Here is a 26,433-nt window from a genome sequence, read left to right as displayed (position 1 = left end):
CCACATCTGCTGCTCAGCTCCCCCAGTAACATAAATAGAAAAGAAAAACTTTTGCCAGTAAAGGCGAAACAAAGTACACCAAACCTTATATTGTACTTAAGTATTAGCTCCTCTTAACATGCAGAAATCATTACAATACTATTTTGTTAAGTATGATGAAGATGATATAGTTAGAAAAAATAACAGTGGTTCATAATTTTAAACAGAATTTTTATTAAGAGAGTCAGTGTACAGTATCATAGTTCCCTGTGGCCCAGTAACTACATTACAATCTATAGCTTAAATAAAATAGATATATTTAAAGGCCTCCTCTATTGATACTCAAAAGAGGTTTTAGTCTGATTGATACCCACATCAACTAACTACATGGGCTCCACAGGCTATGTGAAGAATCAAGCAGACCAAACAGGGATAAGTAACATTAGACATTTGTTTCACAAATTTTATAAAGCAAATTGTCAACAGAAGTGATTATTCCCAACATAATGAAGGAATATGAAGCATTCAAAATTTGACAATCCAAAGGGACACAAAAGTTGCAAAAAAAATTTACATGCTGAATTGAGCTGAATTCACTGGTGTTGATGTGGATTTTGCCAGTAAGAGAGTGGGTGAACTGAGCTGATATCTTTAATTCTAAAGCACTTAATCCCAAGCTTTGTGTTAAGAAAATCAGCAAAAATTAGTCCAATCACCTGATCCAATACACAGTCATGTATGAATGAATCACTAGGATCCACTGTATGCATTCACCAATTTAGAATTTTACAACTCTTCCTTGTGAAAAAATGAGCATCAAAACGGCGACTGTTTTAATTTGAAATAAAGTTAACAAGTGATCTGTCCTTCAATTACCCAAACAATTTATCCACCTTTCTTAAGATGAACTTGCTCACATTTGTTGTGTTGAGTTACCATTCCAAGTGTTATTTTCATCATCTGAATCACCATCTCTTCCGGTGGGCAGGCGATGGACATTGCCCTCCCTCCTCATCCTCGATGGCATATCTCCTGCAGTACTCACGCTACCACTTATACTGCCCCCCCCAATTCCGCCACTTGTTCCAACACTTCCTCCTGCTAGGGACATTCCACTTCCCCTACGTCTTATGGCTCCGCTACATTTACAAAAATAGGGATGAAATATTTAACAGGAATGCGGTCAAAATAATCTACCTTAGACATGGTTGAATTAACTATAAACATAATCTATATAAAGTTTCCTCCCATGTAAGGGTAAATAATATGGCTTATAAAGGAAATGAAATTATATATAATGAAAGATTAGAAAAGGACCTACATCTCTTTTACACTTATACTCACAAGGAATACTGCTGGGATAACAATTAAGATTAGACAAGAACCACCTGCTACAAGAGCAACTGGCTTGACGATAGAGAAAATGAGAATTTTCAATAGTTTCAAATAAAACATTCCCTTCAAGGAAAAATAAAATACCTTAGAACTAGAGAAAATGATGACTAATAAATATGGCACAAAGTAAACCTAATTTTAAGTACCATAAAACAAAAAAAACCTCATCAATAGGAAACAAAGTGCCTGGTTTCCAATTAGAAAATCAATCATTTAAGTCCCCTCATGATTTTAAACATAAAGAGAACTTATCTTGAAGTAGAATATCTCTAGTCATGAACTGCAAATTTATTCCTCATCTTAAAAAACAAAAGGTTAAGAATCTGAGAGGATGAGTGAGAAAAACTCACTGCATGGATGGAGGTGGAGAGGAAATTGAACTTGAACCAGAGTGACTCTTTCTATCTGCATCTTCCTTACGTCCTCCTGGTTGCTGGCCTTCGTCATCCCTCCTGTCACTGCTACCAAACACCAATCCCCGAAGGAAAGTAAAGATGAACATGAAAGGCGATATGATTCTCCATATGAATGCTGACAAGCCACCTCCTCCAGGACCAGCAGAAGTTATTTCAGTAGATGTTACCTTAAAGCATAGGTAAAATATAGTGAATGAATGAATTAGCCAATCCTTGAAAGGCCAAATTGGGCAAAAAGAAAAACACCTCTAACCGTCATTTAAAATGTTGATACTTGTAGTAGAGGATTGAATGAATGTAAATGATAAATTTACCTGCAATTATTAGCAAATTATGCATGAGAAGTTTATGGTTTAACTTATGAATTAAAATGGAGGATTTATGAAATCGTGAGGACCAGAAGCCAGACTTACTGTCTGCCTGAATAGAAGCTGAATCCTACCCAAAATATTTTAGAAAAAAGTAATTTTTGAAGATTCTGAGCTGAAGCATTCTGGGCATGTGTAGGCAACCTAAAATGTTACATAAAGGTAAATTGAGAAAGAATGGTAATTATGCACAAAGATGTTTTTCAATGAATTTAACTTTCCACGCTCATTGTAATAGCCCTAAAATGTTGGAGCTTGTGAATTATGTCCAACAATTCATTTTCAATAATTTTTGATGGACCACCCTAGAGTGCACAACATTTTAATCAACCTCTGAGACTGCTGTCTCTGGAGAGATTAATTGGTATCAGACAAAATTCAAAAGCAGAAGGACTTGTGCCTTAAAGAGCATGGTGCATGCTCTGCTGCCTCCCATTGTCTCCTTCACATTTATTTGGCAAGTATCATGCTATTCCTTTGAAAGCATGTCGTACAGCCCTCCAGAAAGAGTAAAATAATGAATGTCATTGCTTTTTGTCAACCACTCTTTTCAATTGCATTTCCTATGCTAGGGATTGGTTCTCTAATGAAAACAATTGCATTATGACTATTCTGCTCTTTCTACAGCAGTTTTGGAGTTTTGTCATTACCTTTCGGTTAATGAAGGATCACCGCATGAGTATACTAACAAAAAAACCTACGAACCATGGTTGATTTCTAGGGAAAATTGGAATTTCACATGGTTAGTATAGCTCAAGAGTATGTAATTTTTGGCAGAGTAAATTATTATTCATTTTGCAGTTTGCTGGCATCAGTAAAACCTTTCACTTTGTCAATATTCCAAAAAAATATATGACATGACTTGAGTTAATATTTCCTCAATAGCTCTACTATTGATATTTCATTCATCAACATTCAATAACTGAGCAGCATTTTCTGTTTACATATGAATTCCATTTAGTTTATGGTGGCAAAGCAATTGATTAACTGAGTCTCATAGTAGTAACCAGCAACTATTAAGTAACTGCGCCTAAAAAAGCCCAAGTATTATTTGTACCCTTAAATCATTTTTGGAATCCCCGTGGACATTCTAATTAAATATCTAAGTGAGGTGAAAATTAATATGAAAGACTAATTTAAAAAATGATTTCAGTTGAAAGAGCCACTACTCCTTGAAGCCAACATTATGTTAGCTCACATTCCACAAATGTCACCAAAAAAAGCGACCAACTTGGCATGAAATAGGCTATGTCAGAAAAAAATTACATGATTTCACATAGTTTTTGTAAGTGAGCTAATTAGAATTGAAATAATTAAAAATCTGGCAATATTTTGAAATGCAGTTCTTGAAATACTCTTTTAGAGAATTCAACTCAGCTGACGTAATTGTTAAATCAAGGAACTTGACATTATTTTCCTAACATTTAAATACAGATATCCCCAGCTTAACAAAAACCACATGTGCTGAAGAAATCATCATTCAAAACAAATTCTTTTCAAACAATTTCTTGCACTTTCTACTTGAGAGACTGGAGATTTAAGATTTAGGCTCATGTAATGATAAAAATGAACTTCAGAGTTCATAATGAAGTAGGAAATTTAGTCATAATTTGTGAACACGTTCACATTTGGTTACTCATGTTAATGCAAATTTTGTGATAACTGAACTCATGTTTTGGGGATATTATTTGCAGGTAAAATAAAGGAGAATACTTAGTGCAAAATTCTATCATTTTTCCCTCAGGTTTTTAGGGTAGATTTCCAGAATTTCCAAAGCATAGACCTTCCCCAGGATGCTTTATAATGTCTGCATATGCCCCATGTATCCATGTTTGTCACAAATTGGTGCAAAAAAATTAGTAAATTGCCTTTCACAAGTTTTGTAGAAACTTATTCCAACTGATATCAAAAAGTGAACAAAAAATATAATTTTTTGCTATTGAAAATGTACTACTAACTCAAAAAACACAAGATTAACTGAAGTGGTTTTTCACCTTCAGCTTTTGTGAGGCGAAGAAGTGAAGGCTTAAAGTATATAAGGTCTGCCTGGATGTTGGGTGCTAACAACATAAATCTATGCACTTTTCATCAATTTTAAATGTAATAAATTTCTGGTGATTACATAGCGCTTCATCCAGAATCAATAAAAAAAAGTCAATTTAAGTCTCTCAATTAAGTACGCATATGCAAAAATTTAATATAAAAAAATTCTTACTTACCGGAAGAATAAGAACTGCAGCCGATGGAGCCAGTTCTAGGTCCCTTAAAGTTTTTGTATCATCATTCACTGTAAATTCTCTTCTGGGGAATGCCAAAGACATTGTGAAATTCCTAAGAAATGAAAAAGCATGTTATTTAAGCAAAATTCCTAATTAACTTGGCATGCTTGCACTGCGCTCTTTCTGGTGTGCTGAATGCACTACATGCAACTGACTCCCATCTTTCAGAATCAGTATATAAATAGAAATATGGTACATACTATATATCATAGCTTTCATAAAAGGATATATCATGCAGAACTTAGTTCCATTTAGCCTTTTTTAATATTATGTATTAATCCTTATATATCTTAGTACAGTATTAAAGAGAAAGTTAATAGTCCTATTGGGTCACCTGCATTTAGCTGTGGAATGAGGAAATTTTCCAACATATTCAGCAACATGATACTATTCATAGATAAAAGGGCTATACACTTTTAACAAGAGTAAAGAAGACCTGTGGGCTATCACAAACATCCTCCAGGGATTCACGACGGTTTTCATTGCCCCAGATCCTGCGGCAGTGAGAGTTTACTTTACCTCTAATATAAACAAAGCCAAAGAGGATCCATAGACTACTCGGTGCAAAAACTCTGTAGAACAGCAGCTGTAGATTTTTTTCATGGAACCACACACATTGAGTGAAACACCACACCAGTGAAAGTTGCCATTTTGCCAAGTGAAATAAATGCATGCGGCTAGCATGCTCATGGAATTTTTACTCAAGCACTAAAGGAACCAATAGTTAATGTTTTCACTACAAAATAAGCTGCCAACCAATTAGGTTAACATTTTCCCTAAATTTCTCTCTGCATACTAAGTTGTAAAGACCTTTTTGAATCAACCAGTATAATTAAATTTTGCTACGCCAGAAAACAGCAGGTACTACTTCATAAATATGGAACCTTTATTTTAGCAGGTACTCTAGTGCTGCTTAAAATTTCAATTACCTTAGTTTCTGGTCAGATATCATTCCTTTTTGGGATGATGATATTTAAAAAGACTTAAACAATGAAGCACCTGTTATGAATTATTACAGTTCTCCAACTGCAAACTTCCTTGAATATAGTCCCCTCATTTCTGATGACATTGAGATGAAATTTCGTAAAAAAGTTTATATTACACAACAGACCTCATATTTATTATTCTATAGAGATTGTCAGTATAAAAAAACTGAACTATATACATCTCTCCTATCTTTTTTGATTCACAAATATAAACAAACAACCTTACCCTAATTACCATATTTTCCCATTAATAACGTGCACACAGAACTTTGTAGTTGCCATGAATTCCTATAGATTCGGTTCACCCAGAGTTTCATAGTTACCTTGAATGTGTATAGATGCCACACATCTGTACCTGTGTATGTATATGAGCGTAAATATTATACATGCGCGTACAAATTATACATAGTGTGTAAAAATACGTCTATATCCATATACTAATAGATGGTAACAACCAATGAATATATGGAATCATAACTGCATGCGGCTAAATCTACCGAAAGTAAACAGAAGATAAGCGCCAGGTGATTGAAATTAATTCTACACAACAGAAGTATAAAAAAATAAACAATATTTACAAGCCAACACAATATGCCGCCTTATTGCTTTTTCGCTATGATCTGTAAGTCGAAATGAGACATGGGTTTGTGTGCCCTTTTATATGCAATAGAAAGTAACTTTCAGCAAATCAAATATAAAAAATAATAGAATGAATTTAACAGAATTTTCTTATTTTGTTTGATTTACTTCGCTTTCTAAGTATCGGCCCTAAGCTGTTCTAGACACCCTCTATGAAAGTGCCGCCTACATGGTGATTGTTTCAAACCTGAATTGAGTGAAGCTTTTGTAATTTAGAATTTTTGCAGGAAAATTACTCATGACGAAGAAAATTGTATACAGCGATGTTTAAGCTAGAAGTCATCAACTTTGCGAAACAAAAAGGAAACCACGAGGCTGCCAGGATTTATCCATTTATAAATCTTTTAAATCAAAATTACGTTCTAGTTGGGAAAAGTGGATGATGCCTGGTATGAAAGACTACACAGAATCTGGAAGGATTAAAAGAGTGTTTTATGAAGAAATAAGCTGGTGGATCCTGGAAAGTTGGCAGGGTGTCAGAGTGACTCGTGTAAAAAATGGATTTGAAAAAGCTTTACGCAATATTTCAATGCCAGTGCTAGAAGATGAGGAAGAGTTAACTTCGGAGAGTGATATGCCTGAAAAGTTAATAAATGCACTGGATTCATTTACTTGTGATTCAGGTGACAAAGTTCTTGGATTCGAGTAATCTACTCATCCTATCATATATTTATACGTACGTGTATCTAATATGATGTACTTTACGTATGCATGAAGTACTATGCATTAGAATAAAGATGTACTACGTATTAGAATAAATGAAGCATAGAAATAATATGTTTCATCTTTTTCTCGTGGATTTATGAGATGAAATAACTGTAACAGTAGCCGATCTGTATTCAATAGAATACCATGAAAGGCATGCTTCCAGACTAATTTAATTTTGCGAGACTCTTCTTTAAATTATTGTGTACATCAGTATGTATATGTTTGGAATTATCCAATTTTCATTAAATAACGCACATCGTCACTTGTTTCAATCAACTGAACATTTTCGTAAAGATAATGTGCATGTTATCGATAGGAAAATATGGTATTTGATTGAATACAAATTCTGACTACCCCATACGGAGAGGAAGATTATTCCAAAATCAACTGTCATCAATAGCTAAATAATTATGAATCATAATAATCACTATTTTTGGAGTGATTTTCTAACAGGTGACTATTCTTAAATTTTACAAATTGATAGGGTGAATATTTGAATTTCCTTAGGGACAAATATTATACCACATATTGAAATGGTCTGGTAACTTTAAGTTACTTTTAAATACTTAAAATCAGAAATAATTTGGAAGAGAGAACTGAGTGCATAACTATAAAACACAAGGTTAATGAGAACTTGCCTTCATCTATATGTAGTTGTTCAGAGAAAATAAATAAAATAAAAGCATTGCTGCATTATTTGGCTCTTTGTGAAAAACACCCAAAACTCCTCTGATGTTTATATAGGTGTATTTCTACATAGTGAATAAAGTTATTAGAGCTAATACAAAAACTATGGTACAACTTATCTGCACATACTGAAATTTGAGAGAATATTACATATTACCTGTACTAATTGCAAATGTCAATATTTTTGAAAGTTTACTTTTTGAGAATGAACCTGAACTTGGTCCCCCCCTTCTCCCTATTTACTTTTCTTGTTAATATTTTGCAAAAAAAAGGAGACTATATTCAGAAATATAAGGTACATATGAATTGAAAAACAAAATTTTTCCAAGAAAATGACCGAGACCTTTGAGCATGATTACCTAAATGGGAGGGTGACATTGGACTTCACATATGCTCGGACATCACCAAGTGTTGAGCCTGCATCAAATTGGTGGGTGTGAGATGTACCATCAGGCAATCGGAACTGGATACGAGCATTATTACTGCAATTCAAAAGAGAAAACTTTTAGCCGGGTAAATTATTCCATTCAATTCTTATGCTATCCATTTTAAAATAAAATAGAATGAAACAGTGAAGTTTTAATGAAAGGCATAAGGACAGAGGGTCCTTTATCATTCCTGGGGATGTTATGATTTGAGAAAAAATATAAACCCTTAGCATTCTTTCATTACACAGTGATGAAAGAAAGGTAAGGGTTTAAGAAAACAGAAAGCAAATGGATACAAGAATGAACACTACAATACATGATCAGAATGCTAAAATAGGAGTGCTACAGTCTAAGTGCATCCTCAACAACAGATCCCCACTACAGTAAATATGATGCATATAGCTACGTACCCAGGAATCTTCTGGAAAGTTGGGAGTCCACACAAAGTTTACGATATGAAACCTATTTTAGAATCATTCTACCATAGTGGGTCATAAGAACAGTAACATAAAAGGTGTTACATCTTGTCTCATGTAACAGATAACTCTCAATATGATTCTCATTAATATAATCAAGCAGGAAGTCTTCAAATTCCAAGAAATTGTGGTTGATGCTGCAACAGTAAATTTAAAGGAGCTAAGGTTCATCAAAATATTAGTCAAATTTGCTGACCAATGCAAGGAAAATGTTTTTCATACTTTGAAATTTTTATTTTAAAAAGCATTCATTTTATAAATCAGACAATCATTCTTTTTACTTTTTGTAAAAATGTCCACTTGAAACCTTTAAGCCCAAAACCCTGTCCACATGATTGAAAAAAAGGAAACTCAAATTAAGTGTGAAGAAGGCATTTGAAAATAAAAAGGATCTCTTAGGAAGCAAACACATGAAATTGGAAATTCGAAAATCCTTTGCAAAAATGCTTATTTGAAGTACATTATTACACGGATGTGAAACTTGGACATTGGAAAAGAGGGAAAAAGCTTGGTTGGAAGCCATGGAAATGTGGAACTGGAGATAGATAACAACAACAAGATGGACGGACAAGAAAAGCAACATAAAAGTATGGAGAGAAATGAAAGAGGAAGAAATCTAATTAAAGAAATTGAGAAAAAGAAAATTAAATATATCGTACATGTTCTGAGACATAACAACTTCCTGGAAAATATAATTGAGGGGGAAATAATAGGAAAAAAAGGAAGAGCCTGGCTCTTAAGCCAAAAGAATAAAATAAAGAAATTTTTAGATGATATAAAAAGTAAAATGAGAGTAACAACATAAAAGAAACCGAAAAGAATGGCAAGGGAGAGAGACCATTGGTTGCAACAACAAGGCTTTGCCTTTAGAAGATGATGACGAACCTTTAAGTAAAGACTTATACTTCAGACTTAAATAAAAATCAACGATAAATTATTTTTACACTTACAACGAATTATGAAAACAAGTTAACATAGGTCAAGCAGGTGTAACATGATTTATGACTTCCTGAACACTTTCATGCATAACAGCAAGATGCTTATCATAAATAGCATTTGGCTTGGTTAACACAGATGGCTGAAAATGGGAGAATCAAGTTTGAATCCATAATTAGTTAAATTATAATTTCATGTTGAATTTACACATGTGCAGATGAAAAAGAGAGGAGTTGATAATAAAAGAATATGCTAACTAAATAGCCCATGTAATTAGATCATAAAACACTTTGGGTATACGCACTTAATGCATAAGTACAAACCAACCTGCGAGCAGCTGCCAATGATGATGCCCTCTCCTGCTCTTCTGTCGCTTTTCTCTGGTCCTCCTCCAACTTCCTCTTCTTGGCAGCATTTTTTTCTGCCTCATATCTTGCTGACTGTTCAGCCCTAAAAAGCCAAAATAATTAAATAGATTCATTTAAAGAGTGCATACGGTCTGAGAAAGTAGATGGAAGTGCATTATATAACAACTGTTCAATAAAGATTAAGTTTGACATGATATTGCTAGCTCAGAGTGAATTGAATATCCAGTGCAAGTTTCATTAATTTAACTCCATTATTGCATTAATGGCAGCAATTGCAATTTGGAACATGTTCAGTTTGCTAATGATTGCTTCTGATGATAGAATAACTTTCTACATAGGTATTTATTTACATTTTGGTCTCAAAAAATGTCACGTGAGATTTATCTGGGCAATAAAAATGTGGATCACACTTTATATTTTTTATAGTGATTTAATTGTGATTCCCCCATGAGCTTATTGGAACGCTTTGCACACAACCATGCACCATGAGCGATTTTTGTGTCAACAATGTTTGCGTGGCACCCAATGATATTTTCAACATTTCTGGTAATGCTGTTAACACTATGCTATGATCCTCCTTCACAATGTCCTCGTTGGTGTTCAATTTCCATGAGAGCATTGAATGAAGATCTGTAATCCACCTTACTTTGAAATTATCTTCCCTTTTTAAACAATCTTATAGCTGGGTTATTCATAAGAAAAGACTCTCCATAAACTTCAGGTGGCATTAAACAGGCCTCGGCATATAATTAGTTCAGATAAAGGCAGAATTACAATGCAGCATCCTTTGTCAACTCCATCAAAGCATATGCAAATTGAACCCTTCAACTTGCAATGGTCACCACTGATGAAGCACTGGAGTCAATTTAGTGAAACTCGTACCACATGTACACAACACTTTAATCTAACAATATAAAAATATTAAATGTTTGGACAATATATCACACGAATAAAATTTATGAAATCCTTTAATGGAAACTCGCAGCAGAATCACAATTATCTCACAAAATACAATAAGAAATTTGATCTAATTCTTAATTTCTAGCTCCATCACCAGTAATTAAACTTTAATTATAAAAATTGACAGTAACACATATTGTTAAATACGGCCGCTGCACATGAACAATAGGGTGTCAGAGCTGTTTTGTTGGCGTAATTACCTGAACTGATCAGAGTTATTCTATGGGGATGATTGATATGAATGAAATTTATGAAGTATAGAAAAGGTATATTATACACTGAAACACGATTGACCTCTGTGCTACTTTGGTAATATGACTTCATTTACTATGTCAAAATTTCAGAATGAACACATTCTATAATATCAAGTAGGTCAGTCCATAATGTGTTCATAGGATGAAATCAATCCTATTCTTCGACTACCTCAAAATTGGATGAAATAATAGAGAAGGTTCACGGAATGGTCAAATTTAATGCTAGAACACAGGATTCACGGATAATTCAGTTTTCAAAATTCATATAAATTCATGGTTTTAACAGTGGAGTGGTCACCATGGATAATACAGATCAGATTCAATAAGTCGCATTATCAGTTACACCTCTAATTCAAAGGCTCACTATAATCTAGGCTTAGGAAACAAATGACCATTTAATGTTGTGAATTGACATTTCAAATGAGAGCAGCCACCATCAACAATTAAATATCATCACCAGTATTCATTAAATTTAATTATGCAATGAATTCAGATCCATACTCATGCCTCACCTGTCCATGGCAATTTGCTTCAAAATCCTCTCCCTTGCCGCCTTTTCTTCTGCCTTTTCTCGCTCCCTCTCCTTTTGAGCAGCTCGGACATTCCTCTCATCTTGTTCCCGACGGAAACGAGCTGTCTCTTTCCCTGACCTTCTCCTCATTTCTTCCCTTTCCAGTTCCTTTGCTTGCTCCTCTGCTTCCCTTTCCTGCCGACGCTGAGCTATTAATTCTTTTGCATGTTCAACTTTCTCCGGCATTGCTTCATTTGGCTTTTTATCATCAGATTCTGTAGTATTATCAAAGAGAAAAATATTTTAGTCCACCAAGGGTTATGTTACACATACTGTATTTCTTCTAAATCTAGGACACCCATGAATTTTAGACACACCCAATTTTGAACATTCTAAAACCTAAAAAAAAGTTAACAGGCAATTCTAAGAGCGCATATTTTGGGCTCAAACAGGAGTTGGCTCTCAGGGATCCCTAGCATAGTGTTAAGTGGCAAACCATTTTTCAGGAGATGAGCAGGGATTAGCGAGTGATCATTTCTTGGAATTTGGGTAGAGCATTTGAACATGGGCAAAACATGTAGAAAAGAAAGGAAAGGGGTGAGAATATTTGCACTGTAACACCTCCCAAAAAGGGTAACGTCATGATTTTTGTTGGTCAAGGAAATAAAGGACACTAGGTTATTCTGGAAAAGAAAATACTTCATCCTTTCACACATGCTTTTACTATGCACAACCTAGGTTTTGACGTACCACTAGGTTATTCTGGAAAAGAAAATACTTCATCCTTTCACACATGCTTTTACTATGCACAACCTAGGTTTTGACGTACTAAGTCATCATCAGGTTGATGATAATCACCTGATGATGACTTGGAAAGTCAAAACGTAGGTCAGGCATAATAAAAACGTACGTGGAAGAACAAAATATTTTCTTTCCCAGGATCAATTGCTTCCACAAAGTGATGCCTCCCACCATCCTATTCATCTAGGTTATTCGTTTTGATAGCTTCCTGAGAGCAGGGTGATCAAGCATAGGTAAAGTACTGAGACCTGGCATATGTCGGCAAGACACACACTGCAAAGTTCAAAAGGCAAGTTATCTCGTTTGTGGGAGAAAATGGGAACAGAAGGGCAGCTGCAAGAGTTCAGTGTAAGACAATGGTATCAGAAAAAGACCACTATTTATGCATGCAAGTCTTCATGAAAGAAGTTCAATGATCCAAAATATGGAAGATTCCCTGAAGTCGACACAGCGGTGTAGGAATATTTCGGCCCAAGGTAGAATGACAGACTTTTTGTGAGCTTTAATCTACTGCAACAGGAAGCCAACAACAAAGCAAGAACTTTGGGCATCCCTCGCTCATAATTTCAGGCCAGTTGAGGATGGGCAAAACGATTCATGCAATGAACAGGGCTAGCATTGCAGCGGCAAACATCAATTTGTCAGATGCTCCTGGTGAACTTCGAACACAAATTGGTGTCTTACCAAAAACACATACTTGTGTCTTCAATAGAAAGGAAATTTCACGCTAGGGCAGACGGCTAATGCAAACGAGCCAGCAATTTACTTCAATATGTTGCCAAATTACACGCTTGAGAGAAAAGGGGTCAAAGAAGTTCTTCTAAAGACCACAGGGCATGAGAAACTTTGACTTGGTATCAGTGCTCTATGCTTGTACTGGACTCCTTCCGAGGCCATCATACAGATGCTGTGAAATATAAAATCAGAAGAATGAAGTCAGAATTTGCGGTCATTCCTGCGGGAATGACATCTGTTTTGTAACTGACAGATGTTGGCATTGATAAGGCATTCAAGGACTGACTCCAAGAACAGTACATTTCATGGTTGTCTCCACCTGAGTGTGAGTTAACTGCTACTGGAAAAATCTAATGAGTATCTCCTAACCAAGTTACATGATGGGTTTCAGCGGCTTGGAGAACCCTTTCTGAAGAAAAGATCATGAAGACTTTCAAAAAGTGTGGCATCAGCAAAAAGATGGATGGCACAGAAGCTGACATGCTTTCGGAGGAGGATGATGAAGATGATGTCTTTGCAGGGTGTGGATGATGAAAGTACATGTGTTTTCAATACCAATAGGTTATAACTCGGTCTCTCCCTTCCTCCAGCTTCAAAACACTTGTTTACATGCATCTTTTTTCAGTTAAGATGCTGATTGGGAGCAAAGTGATTTGTTCAGTACTTCAGATGAAGAATACAACGATTAAGGGGGTACCTAACATTGCATCGAAAAAATGAATTGAAGCAACCTAAACAATGACATAACCTTCTACCAACTTTTCCATTATTGTGCTTTTACTAAAGTTCTTTTTGCAATCAATTGCTAAAACATCTGTTTCATTTTCCTTACGCCTCCTTGTAATAAGCCCACACGTATACTGGCACAGCACTGCAACGCCCAAGAGTAATACGGCACACTAGTGCAGTTTGCATATGTTGTCTCTTGTTAATTTTTATATGAAATCTTAACCTGCGAACATAAGATGCCCACGAATCTAAGATGCACCCTAATTTTTTAGAGGAAGGATTACTGAAAAAAGGTATGTCTTAGATTCAAAGAAATAAGTATATACCTACATTGTAGTCCAGAAAGTCACAATCCCAAGTGATGAGGAGTGAATGGTAATTGTGCAAGATAAATAAGCAATCAAAAGTCGGCAAACACTAGGAATTAACTACAATACATTTAAAGTTTAGAGTTTTCTTTCCTTCAAAAATATTTAAGGCGACACCCTAAATTCAAAGTCACCAACAGCATATGTTTTACATGATAATCTTTTATTATACAAGCTTGAAGGGAATGCCAAAAAATGAAATATTAAGGCAGGCATTTGGTCATTGAAAAGATATTTTCTTTTCAGATGGTAGCCTATCTGCCCATGGTATCCCAATCGCTGATGTTTGCTGACTGCTATACCAAGGGATGGGTTGATAGAGCCAATGTAGCAATTATGATTCAAGCAGGATTCATGACAATTGGGTTAGTGTATATATATATATATATATATATATATATATATATATATATATATATGTATATATATATATATATATATGTATATGTATATATATATATATATATGTATATGTATATATATATATATATATATATGTATATGTATATATATATATATATATGTATACATATATATATATATATATATATATATATATGTATATATGTATATATATATATATATATATATATATATATATATATATATATGTATATATATATATATATATATATATATATATATATATATGTATATATATATATATGTATATATATATATATATATATATATATATATATATATATATATATATATATATATATATATATATATCTGTCCTTTCCTTTCCTTGTGTATTGTCTATTTCTCCTTTGGTGGGTGAAACAGCCCCCTGACGCCATCTCTTGGCTGAAAGAATCGGGGCGCTTGGCGACATATTAGACCCACGGATCTCAGGGTAAATTGACTATCCTCGATAGCTCAAGTGGTTAAGAGCATCCGCCCGGCAAGTGGAAAGATCCGGTGTTCGAGTCCCGGTTGAGGAGATATTTTTACTCTTGTGATCCGTTCGATTCCGCCTTCCCCACCTCTATTGTGCTCGTCCTTTATACGTGTTCCTATCCCTTTTCCTTATATATGTTTCTGTATATATGAGTATTTATTCGCCGTTTGGCGGGATTTCGTGTTTGAATGTGTATTTGGCCAATGTGGCTCATCTCTTTCTTCTGGCTATGCGTGCCACGAAACGCACTGTTCCTTTCCTGTATGATGTTGTATGAATTCTAACCCACTGTCCTTTCCTTTCCTTGTGTATTGTCTATTTCTCCTTTGGTGGGTGAAACAGCCCCCTGACGCCATCTCTTGGCTGAAAGAATCGGGGCGCTTGGCGACATATTAGACCCACGGATCTCAGGGTAAATTGACTATCCTCGATAGCTCAAGTGGTTAAGAGCATCCGCCCGGCAAGTGGAAAGATCCGGTGTTCGAGTCCCGGTTGAGGAGATATTTTTACTCTTGTGATCCGTTCGATTCCGCCTTCCCCACCTCTATTGTGCTCGTCCTTTATACGTGTTCCTATCCCTTTTCCTTATATATGTTTCTGTATATATGAGTATGTATATATATATATATATATATATTGATGGATCTTGGTCAAAATGGAGGTGAATATTAATTTGCTTTATATGCGCTTGTTAAGACAAACTCTTATGGGCTCACACTAATGACAAACCATGATCAATCATGAATCGCATATCTGCATTACAGAATTAATGTTCAGAGACATAGACACAGAAGGTCTCAATTACCTGGAATGAAAGGAAAATAATTATCCTGTAAAATGATAACCCTAGTTATTCACTATCGACATTAAAAATAGACACATTTAGTACTAAATTACAGTTAATTTTGAAGCCTAGAGTGCGTAATTTTTAAAATAAAATTCTAGGCAAGGCACTATTTTCCAACACAGCATAGGTACTATCAGGTGAAGTTTCAGAAATACAAACATTGCACATGTAATAATGCATGAAAAGGCATGGAAGTGATTGTTTATACTTCAGGAGATTTTCTGATAACTACATGCCTACATAGGGGTTTCTGATAACTACACAAGGGTTCATTGTGTTTCAACTTGGGCACTTTTCAACTTACAAAACAAGCATCAAATATTTATTTAACTTGTACACGGATAACCTTTGCAACTGTTTCCCCAATTTCCGTTTCCTTATTTATATAGAGCCAATGAGATGTTTCTATGTGTAAGACACAGACAACGTGATCTGTTGTTATAGATCTTCAATAAAAACCCAATTATTTATGTACCACTGACTTCAGTGAATCCTCTTCCAGGAGATAATACAATACAGTAATACTTTAATCTAAAATTGCTTCATGGAGACTTAGATACACTATGGTGGATATTACAATCTGATATGAAGTTTTAGAGTGGGACAACAATGTACATTTGTACATTTCATCCAGACATGTACATGTACATCTCACTTCCAGAAACTACATTGTCTAAAGAATCAGTAGAACACAGAACAGGAAAACCAAACTGACCTTCCACAAGTTATGACAAGCTTGTGTCATTAACCTCAACTCTTTGTCAATGCTTTAAGAGTCAATTAGGATTAGCATTAAATTTTACTGCTTTGGCATAACTCACCATAAAAGTAAATGTAACTCATGATGCATTTCACTTCAGTCTTTCAAAAATACTGTTTAAGCTGTTCTACTGATTTTGGATTTGGTAGCAATGCAACTTGAAAATTAAAAAATACCTTTAACAGGAACTTGATCATCTTGCATTTCCTCCCCCTTTGAGGTTGATGGCTGTGGTCTCTCATCCACGACAGCTGTAACACTCATCTCCTCACTTTCTGAAGATTTCTCTGCAATTTCTGGCGCTGGTGTTTCCAGAACATTCTCAGTAACCACTTCTTTCACAGCTGGTTCCACCTTGGGTGTGACATCATTAGAGGATGAGGCAGCCACTGCTTCAGTTGGTACTTGCTAAAGAAAATTAAAATTTAAAGTTAAATAAGTTATGGTCATTCTTAAATCAATAAAAGCCTACTGCATGAATATGACCATGATTAACATACATGGAATGATATTGGATACTAATAACACATTCCCATACAGAGTTCTTCAGGCTATCATCAAAATTTGAAGCACTTTATAATGTAACAACATGAGTTAAATGTCTGATCACCATTTCACTTTAAAATATTTTACTTGACCAGGTAAAAAATTCTTAAGTCTACAGTAAACATCCAAGCCATATTTTTAAACCTTAAGGTCAGTTTGATGGGTGAGAGTAGAATTCACCCAATAATAACCCTAAAGGCGTGTAAAATTCACACATTAGGGTAAGGCTGCCAGTTCCTTTCCTTTGGTTTCCAATGAAGATCTGGTACCAAAAAATCACAAAGCTGGGTAGAAGTCGAGGGTGCTCAGGGGTGTGCCTGGGAAATTAACCCAGGTCTTGTGGTCAGTAGTCTAAAACTCTACCCCCTGGACTACCCATCCCCACAGTAAACATAAAAAATCGTGAATCATAAGCAGATATGGAATCTATATGTTTTAAGGAAATACTTCAATTATGTCAACTACTTATCATGGCTGAGATGCCATATATTTAGCTACACTTCATGTCCAATGATGCTCTCTTAAATTCAATTTGACTATACCTCCTACAGACACCATTTCCAGAACATTCCAAAACATGATGCACAAACACATATAGATCTTACGAATACATGTATGTACATGAAACTAACTACAAATTGAGGGAAAGTACTGCTGTCATCTATTAAAATACATTTACCTTGCAAGCTCCTATAAAAGTGGTTAAAGAATTATTATACTTCAGTGCTACATTTCAAATTATGAATTAACTATTACTGCATGAAACAAAATTCACGTTGCTAATAAATATTGAAATGGATCACCACATAGACAACATTTCAGCAGTCAATATACAAAACAACTGTTCTCAGATAGGCTCATTCTCTAACAGAGGCAAATCAAAAGATGGGCTCAAGTCTGAGCAGCACATCCATACACAATGATGCAGTTTCCTTCTGCCAATTAGATTATAATCCAGGTGCATTATTCCACCTTAGCAAGAAAACCTTATGGCATTCTCACATTGGTAAAATAATGAATGCAAAGTTTTTTTTGCCATCCTTTCATCTCACACCTATATGACAGCCTAACCTACAGATAGGGTTTCTAGATCATATGTGTTCAATATAAATCTGATGTGAGTAGGTTTTATTAATAATTCTGCAGGGAAACATTTGATAGTGATGGGGGATTGGAAAGCAATAGACAAAGGAAGAGATGGCGATGAGGTGGGGGACTACTACAGTTTAGGTACAAGGAATGACCGCAGGGAGAAAGCAATTGAGTTCTGTAGGAGACGGGTTAGTGATCACCAACACTTGGTTTAGACACCACTAAAGGCATAGGTATACATGGAAAATACCAGGTGACTCATAAAGGTATCAGTTAGATAATATTCTGGTTAGGCACAGGTTTAGGAACAGTGTGATCAATTCGCACAGCTTCCCAGGAGCAGATGCGGACTCTGACCACAATTTAGTTGTTTTGAAGTGTTGTGTCCATTTCAAGAAATAAGGCAGGGGCAGCTGGTTAGGATAGGGAATGTAGAAGTATTATATGGATTGACCAGGAAGAAGTATCAGCAGGCTGTAGAGGAAATCATGGATGACTGTAAAGAGCTGCGTACTATCAAATTAAAATGGGAATGCATCAAAATAGGGATGTAGATAGCCACAAAAGAAACTATAGAAACCATTAACGGGAAAAGGACAAGGAAACCATGGATCAGAGGATTACAAGGATAGATGAGAGAAGAAAATGAGTTCCTCTGTTCTACAGCCCCTCTCCCCCTTGATGCCCTACCCAACCACCTCCTCCCACCCTGATGCCACACCCAACCGTCTTCTCCCCCTACCCTCATACACACACACCAGTTTCCCTTCTCTTTCCCCTCCTCCCACTTCACCAACACCTCCCCCCTCCTCTTCTCTGTCTACTATATAAAGCTGTGTGTCCTCTGAACTTAACCTGATAGTGACTTCGTAAGTCAAAACCTAGGTCCTGTATGGTAAAAGATATATGCAAGAACTAAGTATTTTCTTTTCCGATATGAATCACTTTCACCAAGTGATGCCTTATACCATTCTATTGAAAATAGGAATAATGAATTTAAAGCTATAATTCAAATCTTTCAACAGCATTAAAGCAAAGTATATTAACTGCCAAATTCGCCATTTTAGACATGCTAATTTAAATTACATAACCAACACCAAACATAAACCCATACATAACTAACAAATTTGATGGGAAGATTCGTGTGAACATGAATTTGTAATTCAATAATTACAAATCATTAAATATATTCAGTAATTAAACTTCTCAAAATTCACTTGCTAACAAAATGAAATATACTGGTTAGCACAACATTCACCCACCTTGCCACATTTTTCTAGAACTTTGTCTATGTGACCAATCAGTTGGGATGATGTCTTCTCTCCAGCTAATATTTCCACTGGCTCACCATTTTTGCCAATGAAAAATATTGATGGAATAGGGACTAGTTGATCTGAAATTAACGTCAAGGATAAAACACCACCAACTTTCCATCTGCTAAAATCGGCCAATACGCTATGGGCTGATTTAAAGGTATAGAACAGAATACTTTACTGCAATAACTTATAAAGAGAGTAATGTACAATACAAAATAGCCAAAACGATTACTTCAACTTCATAAGAAATGCAAAAGCCAGGAAGATATGAGGGATCATTATTTTAAAGTTTGAAGTTTGAAAAATAATTTCAGTGCGGTGTTTAGCATATAAATCGAGTTCATGCATTTGCTAATGACAAAAATCTGCAAATCTGGAATCTTACTGTTCAAAGTCAACATGAACCAATTTACCAAGGAAATTAAATGACTAAAGACAACAGCAAATACCAAAAAATAATACGTCCTCTAACACAATGCTTTTGTTACGTGAATGAGTAAACGCCTTCGTATATATCCGTACGTACCGAGCAAGAACAAAGCATTGGTTATTGATCAAACGATATTGGTTAAATGTCTATTGTATGACCAAATTACGTTCACCAAAATGAGAAAAAATATAACCAAGATGAAGTTATTTCCGAACACATCTTGTGTAAGTATATAGCAGTTGATTAGTGTAATATCCAATGACTGGTTTAACTCAACAACCATATGAAACTTAGGGCAAAGAATACATTACTAAAATTTCAATAATAAAGGATACAGATTTGGACGAATTGCCTGTACGGTTCTGACCCACTTTCAAGTCTTATGGCGACAAAATCATCGCTGTTAAGTTTTGATGACACTTCACTGCTTTCCATGGCAGATGTCGTACTCTTAGAAGCATCATCGTCGCCTGGAATGAAATTGCAATGAATATCATGCTCAAATGAGTCAATGACGTGAAATTAGAAGTACTTATCAACCTTGAAAGCGATGCTCTACCTGCAACGAAAACAACAAATAATGCTTGTTTGGATTTAGATGCGACTATAGCTTCTCCGATTGTTCCTTCAAACCAATGCATCTTGCTATCGAATACGCTTGATATTCTTAGATATCTTCGTCGACGAATTCTACAATTCTTTCCTTCGTGAGTGACAAGATTACAACTTGCCGTAGCTACTCCTCACACCGAATGACTGATTTTAATGTAAATACCATAATACATCAATCATTACCGTTCTCGAAAACATTTTTGCAGTGATGACACTACTGATTTTTTAAACAGATGAGTAACGCAATTGCGAATAACAAAAGAGAAATGAATTTCCAAGCGGTATTTATGATATTTCCATTATTTTGTTTGCTTATCCATGTGTTAAATTGTGCTCGATGACTTACAATTTGATCATGAATTAATTTAGATTGAATTTCGCATAAATTTCGACAAACTAACCGTTGGTTGCATTGAATGAAATTGATCTATATCATTTTGGTAAATGTGTAACTAGTGTGTAAGTGATCATGTATGTAATCTACCTTCCTAATTTTTTTAATATTCATTTCAAATGACTTCGGCAGCCATTTCTGAATGGCGCCACAAGATCCCTAATGCGGAAAAGTCAGAAATTATGGTAATACAGTAGAATACTTCAATCCAAAATTATATTCTCTTGTGCCCCAATTGTTATTCACAGTACCCTGCAATCAGAAAACATTTTCCAAAATTCACGGGAGACCAAGGTTAAGCAAGTTTTTTTTAAAATAGTCGCAAATTAGCATAAATATTTTGGATGATAAGTTTGTAAGAACTGGAAAGTAACAAATTTTTCAGAAGTTTCAGCCTTCAATTTTTTGATATGACAGAGTTTCATGCACCACTATCTGGGGAAAATGACGAATAGTCCCTAAGATATAGTGTCTAATTTACTACCACTTAGCCAGTTGGTGAATTTTCTTGTGCCATTTCATTGGTATGCTTTGATTGACAGTGAAGAATTTTATTTGTTGATCAACAATTGATAAATGTGTATCTTGTTATTTCTTATTAGCCTAATGTAATACTGACCATGCCTTGGCCTCATTATTCAGATTGGCATAATGAGCACGTGAAAGGACTGTTATGTCTGGTTAGGCTGAGGGAGGTTTTCCTGTTGACTGTAGCAAACAATATTTGGAAGTGGAGGGAAAGAGTGGTAAGAATCCGTTTTGGGACTGTTCAAAATAGTTCTTAAAAGAAGAATATACCACGTATAATATTCCAGAGTGCACAGGGTATGTACCTTGTTAAGTTGGAGATAGTATTTTTTTCAAAGCAAATAGGTGAATTGAGAATGCATTAACATTGAAAACTATTTTTGTAAAACATTATTGTTTGATTCCACTATGAGAAAGACACTATTTTAAGCATTTTGACCCCAGTTTATTGAAATATTTTATAGTTGGGAAAAGGGTCTTCAACTCGAATAGATTTCCTGGACAGATACAAATGAGGATCATAGTTAAGTTATGATGAAATAAAATATCAATTCAGAAGTATTAAGAGGATAATAAAAGTGGCAAAGTGGAATGATGAATTTTCACAGTAGTAGAAAGAAAGGAACATCAAAACTTAATAAATATTTGCATAGGATGAGGAAATGAATATGACTGGAGAATGATTAGTGTAACATGAAAGAAACAGCAGCAAATAAATGAAAAATACTAAAAGAAACCATGGATCATGGAAGAGATAATTGAAAGAATGACAATGGTTATGGCAGTTTAAAGAAGGGAATTGAAGAAGATTGTCTTGGAAATGGGGAGAAGAATGAACAGAACTAAATTATAAATGATGTTGAAAAAGTAATAGATTTAAGGAAATGTGGCAGAGAGATCATTGCAGCACATGAAGAAAGTAAATAAAGAGAAAGCTCTGTATACAAAGGTATGAGAATCGACATGAATTAGCAAGGGAACCACTATACTGACCATAGACACAAGACAGGAAAGCTAAAACAGAGCCAGAAGTGATTCATAAAAGTTGGAAAAAATACATAGAAGAGCTTTATGGCAAAAGGATTGGGAAAGCTAATTTAGAAACAGAAAAGCAATATGATTGATCCAGGTGAGGGGATCTTGGATCAAGGATATCTATAAAGCAGGTTAAAAAAAAGTGCTCAAGGAGACAAAGCCAAGAATAACAGTTGGGACATGAAGAATTACTAAAAATTTAGGGAAAAATGGAAAAAAGAGATGGTTTGAACTTGTATAAAGTATTTATGAGGACTGTATTTATCTAGAGTATTTCATTAGATCAGTTTTGATCCACATCCTCGAAAAGAGCAAGCGTGAGGACTACATGACGAGAAGTTCAGTTTTACATATAGCAAGGGCAGTGTCATCAGTGTGGGTAGTAGTAGTAGCTTAAGGGAAGGTGAATGATAATTGAGGTCATTTACACCATTAGGGATGGATGGGAATGGAAGAAGGGTGGAGAGAAACCCAGCATCAGCATTGGCCTATTCTAAACAAAATGCACCAATGGGTCCAAAGCTTAATGGCCCATTTGATTGATGGCATACTAACTTATACTGCTCTCCATTAAGCACCTCAAGTAGAGATCAGGATACCTCAGAAAAATATTTCCCTCCTCCAGTATTCAAACCTGGGCCCTCTTGGGGGGAAGCTAGTACATTAACCACCACACGACCCTGATCCCCAACAGTTTGGTTTCAGAAAGGGAAAAGGAACATTTGACACCATTGCCGTGATTAGAACACATTCTGTAGACTTATTTGAATGTTCTATATGATCCAGATGGTATATATGTATAGATAAAGAGAGTGGAGGGAGAGTTGGAATGGGCAGTGGTAGCCTCAGGAGTGAGACATGGTTTTTCTTTATTGTCTGTACTCTTGCATATATGCTGAAGAAATACTAAGAGTGACATGGGCAGAGCTTGATCTGGGAATAACATCAGGCAATCAGGTGATTGTCATGTTTGCAGATGACCAAGCAGTAATAAGTCAGACAATCAAGGCATTGGAGGAAATCTGGAGTGCTTCACAATCACAATACAAATAGTATGGGGTCAAGATTAACCATAACAAAATCAAAGTAATTATATGCTCAAGAATTAGGAGAGCTAAATTAAACATTGAAGTAAAGGGAATAAACTGGAGTAAGTGCATCAGCTCATTTTTTTTATAGTACCTCAGAGAACAATGAACATTTTAATGGGATTATTAAGAGAAGAATTTCATTTGTGAAGGAAAATGGTATCAGACAAAGAGTATTAATATCAAGTATATTCAGGAAAGATGTCAAGAAATAATTATTAAAGTTTATAATATAGAGCATATTGCTTTGAGGATATGAAACCTTGTTTCTAAGGAAAGAGAATGAGTGTAAATTGGAGGCTTTCAAAATTTAGGTGTGGAGGAGATTGATAAAAATCAGTTGAGTGAGAGAAATAAATATATATTGAAGTTTTTTATTTGGTGGGAAATGAGAGAGCATTGCTTGGGAAATCTGAAATTGGGTAAAAAAAGTGGGTGGAGAATCCACAGAAAGTTTGTGGGGTGTCAAAGCTTGGAGAAAAAACAGAATTTTAGCCTGAGGTAGAGAGGGTGGAGGAAGGAAACGAATAGACCTTTTTAGACTGCATGAAGCTAAGTTGAAGTTATGAAGACCTGAAAAAGGAAATTATATCAGGCAAACAAAAGAAAATCTCATGAAATGTTGGAGGAAATAATCGTCAGGGTATATTCAAATACATACCCTCAATAGGTAGAATACCTTGAATAAATTAAAATATATACAATCAGGATGGTGAAACATAACACGAAAGACAGTTTTTGCACTTGTATATTTTGGTGGTACAACCACATCTTTAGAATCAGGGTCAGATACAGTGAGGTATGTGGATGCCTATTTATAAGGTAAGCATGCCAATGAATTGTGATGAATCATTTTCAACATTTTTATTATAAATGAACTGCCACATAAAAGAAATATTACAATACAAATATTGAAAACATCTACCAGCCTTTACAATAATAATAGAAAGGTAGTAGTGCACGGCACAATCACTGCCATGTTTAAGCCCTACATTTTGTTTATTGATTTTTATTAATTTAACAGAAATTAACATAAGCATGAGGTTTTTTTAAACAATACTTTTTGGCTCATAAATCATCCATTTCTCATATCCCTCCCTTTTGTCAATCCTTCATGTATTTAGCTACTACCCGTAAATTGAATTTCTCACTTATCATGACTTAATGAGCATTGCTTTAATTTACAAGTAGGTACCCTGTGTAACAGTAATAATACATTAATCATTTGAATTTTCCAGATTTGCATTATTGTAGCAATATACCTTTAAATGGATGCTCAGTATTACTGCAGAATTTCCTGCATAGTTACCAAGGTCAATCCAATAGCCTTTTTTTCATTAATTATTATCAATCAATTAATTTATGATATCCAATCAATAATTTCAAAATAGGTAACAAAATACTTGAAAATGTTGATACATTAATTTGTATAAGCCTACTTCATTATCTCATAAAATGTAATGCCTCATAATCAAGAAAAAAATCATTGAAAATGTTTTTGAACAGCATGGCACTAGTCTATACTTATCATAGTTAGAATACAAATATCAGTCAGGGTATTACAACTTGCAGTTAAACTACAAAATATTGCTGAACTATTTATACACACTTTCAACACTCATATGTTTCCTGAAAAGACTATCAATGGATTATAGCATTATATTAATTTGGAACCACTGAAAATTTTGGACATATCAAGGTTTGTTATTTATGTAGGCTAAAACAAAATTTATAGTGATAGAAAAAAAATGTGATGAAAACATTTCATCTTCATGATGATCAGTGACTTTCATTCTAGCAACATTTTGGTCGATAGTACATAATTCATACAATCACATCACTTATCAGATACTCATTTATGCACTTATATTTACAAACCTTTTTCCTTGAAATATTAGCCTACTTAAATAACATATACTCTCTGTTGTAGCAAAAATGTGAGCATCATCGCTTTATTTGGTATGAAACATGAAACAAATCATGCATAACATTGCAGATGCTGCCACACAATGAAAATGAGTGACGGCAGTGAACCTATAACAATGAAGATTTCACAGTTTTTTATGAACCCCAACTTTTGAGACCACACTGTAGGATGACAATGATCTGTTTCAGACTCACTAGACCACTTTTAAACTGTGCAATGAATCCAAATTTATTGTGCTTAACATGGAGGATGGTAAACGTCCTGAAGTTATATCAAGTTCAAATTTTGAAATTAAAGTAATATTGAAGAAACAACCAAAAGATAATATTATTTTTAGAACCAATCAAGTATCATGTTCAGCTAGGCTTATCAATACAATTCCAGCACCGTTTCACAATTGTTTCAAGATATATAATTGTCCTTTCACAAAAATATTATTTCACTTGTACTTATCTCTCACTATAGAAATCGAATCCTTCTCGTTTTCATGTACAATACATATCCTTAACATTCTCATATATAATTGACAAATCATTACTTTCTGCATGCCAATTAATAGTGTTGATTTTTAAAGCAAATAATTCGAATTATCATTGCAATTGTTTTGGATAATTTTAATTAAGGAATTCAACAACACTCAGAGGACCATAATAACACTTAGTAATGCACTGAGGAGATTTCACATCCGGACATTAAAATATAGTAACAATAATTTACCAAGAATTTCAGGGAACCTAAGTAAGAAATCTTGGCCCCTAAATAGTTAACACATTGTTGCATTTACTCTTAATACCTTTTTCATATTTTAATCTGTGAGGAATACATTTAGCCCATTAAAATAAAACTAATTTTTAATAAAAAATTACCTTTTCTGCTATGAGCTATTGTTAACAAGCAAAAATTCGAGGAATGGAATACTACATCAAATGAC

The 26,433-nt window shown here is 34.7% G+C and overlaps 1 protein-coding gene across 2 annotated transcripts; it reads right to left on the bottom strand.

Annotated features, from left to right (window-relative positions):
- Positions 1–189: 189 nt before the first annotated feature.
- LOC139695091 (UBX domain-containing protein 4) lies at positions 190–20,769 on the bottom strand. Of its 2 annotated transcripts, none has more exons than XM_071593722.1 (10): positions 20,478–20,769; positions 20,254–20,388; positions 19,435–19,565; positions 16,711–16,942; positions 11,392–11,665; positions 9,625–9,747; positions 7,817–7,939; positions 4,378–4,489; positions 1,725–1,957; positions 190–1,118 (listed from the first exon to the last, which is right to left on the bottom strand). In XM_071593722.1, the coding sequence occupies exons 1-10, from the start codon at positions 20,557–20,559 to the stop codon at positions 893–895; spliced, it is 1,671 nt and encodes a 556-aa protein (XP_071449823.1). In that variant the 5' UTR covers positions 20,560–20,769; the 3' UTR covers positions 190–892. The 2 variants fall into 2 exon arrangements, with proteins under 2 accessions (XP_071449823.1, XP_071449830.1); XM_071593729.1 differs by having other exon boundaries at positions 1,004–1,118; positions 1,795–1,957.
- Between the last annotated feature and the right edge of the window lie 5,664 nt (positions 20,770–26,433).

This window comes from Hetaerina americana, unplaced genomic scaffold (assembly GCF_022747635.1).
Source record: "Hetaerina americana unplaced genomic scaffold, ioHetAmer1.1.p SCAF_1, whole genome shotgun sequence".
Lineage (NCBI taxonomy): Eukaryota > Metazoa > Arthropoda > Insecta > Odonata > Calopterygidae > Hetaerina > Hetaerina americana.
This window is presented reverse-complemented; position numbering and strand designations above follow the sequence as displayed.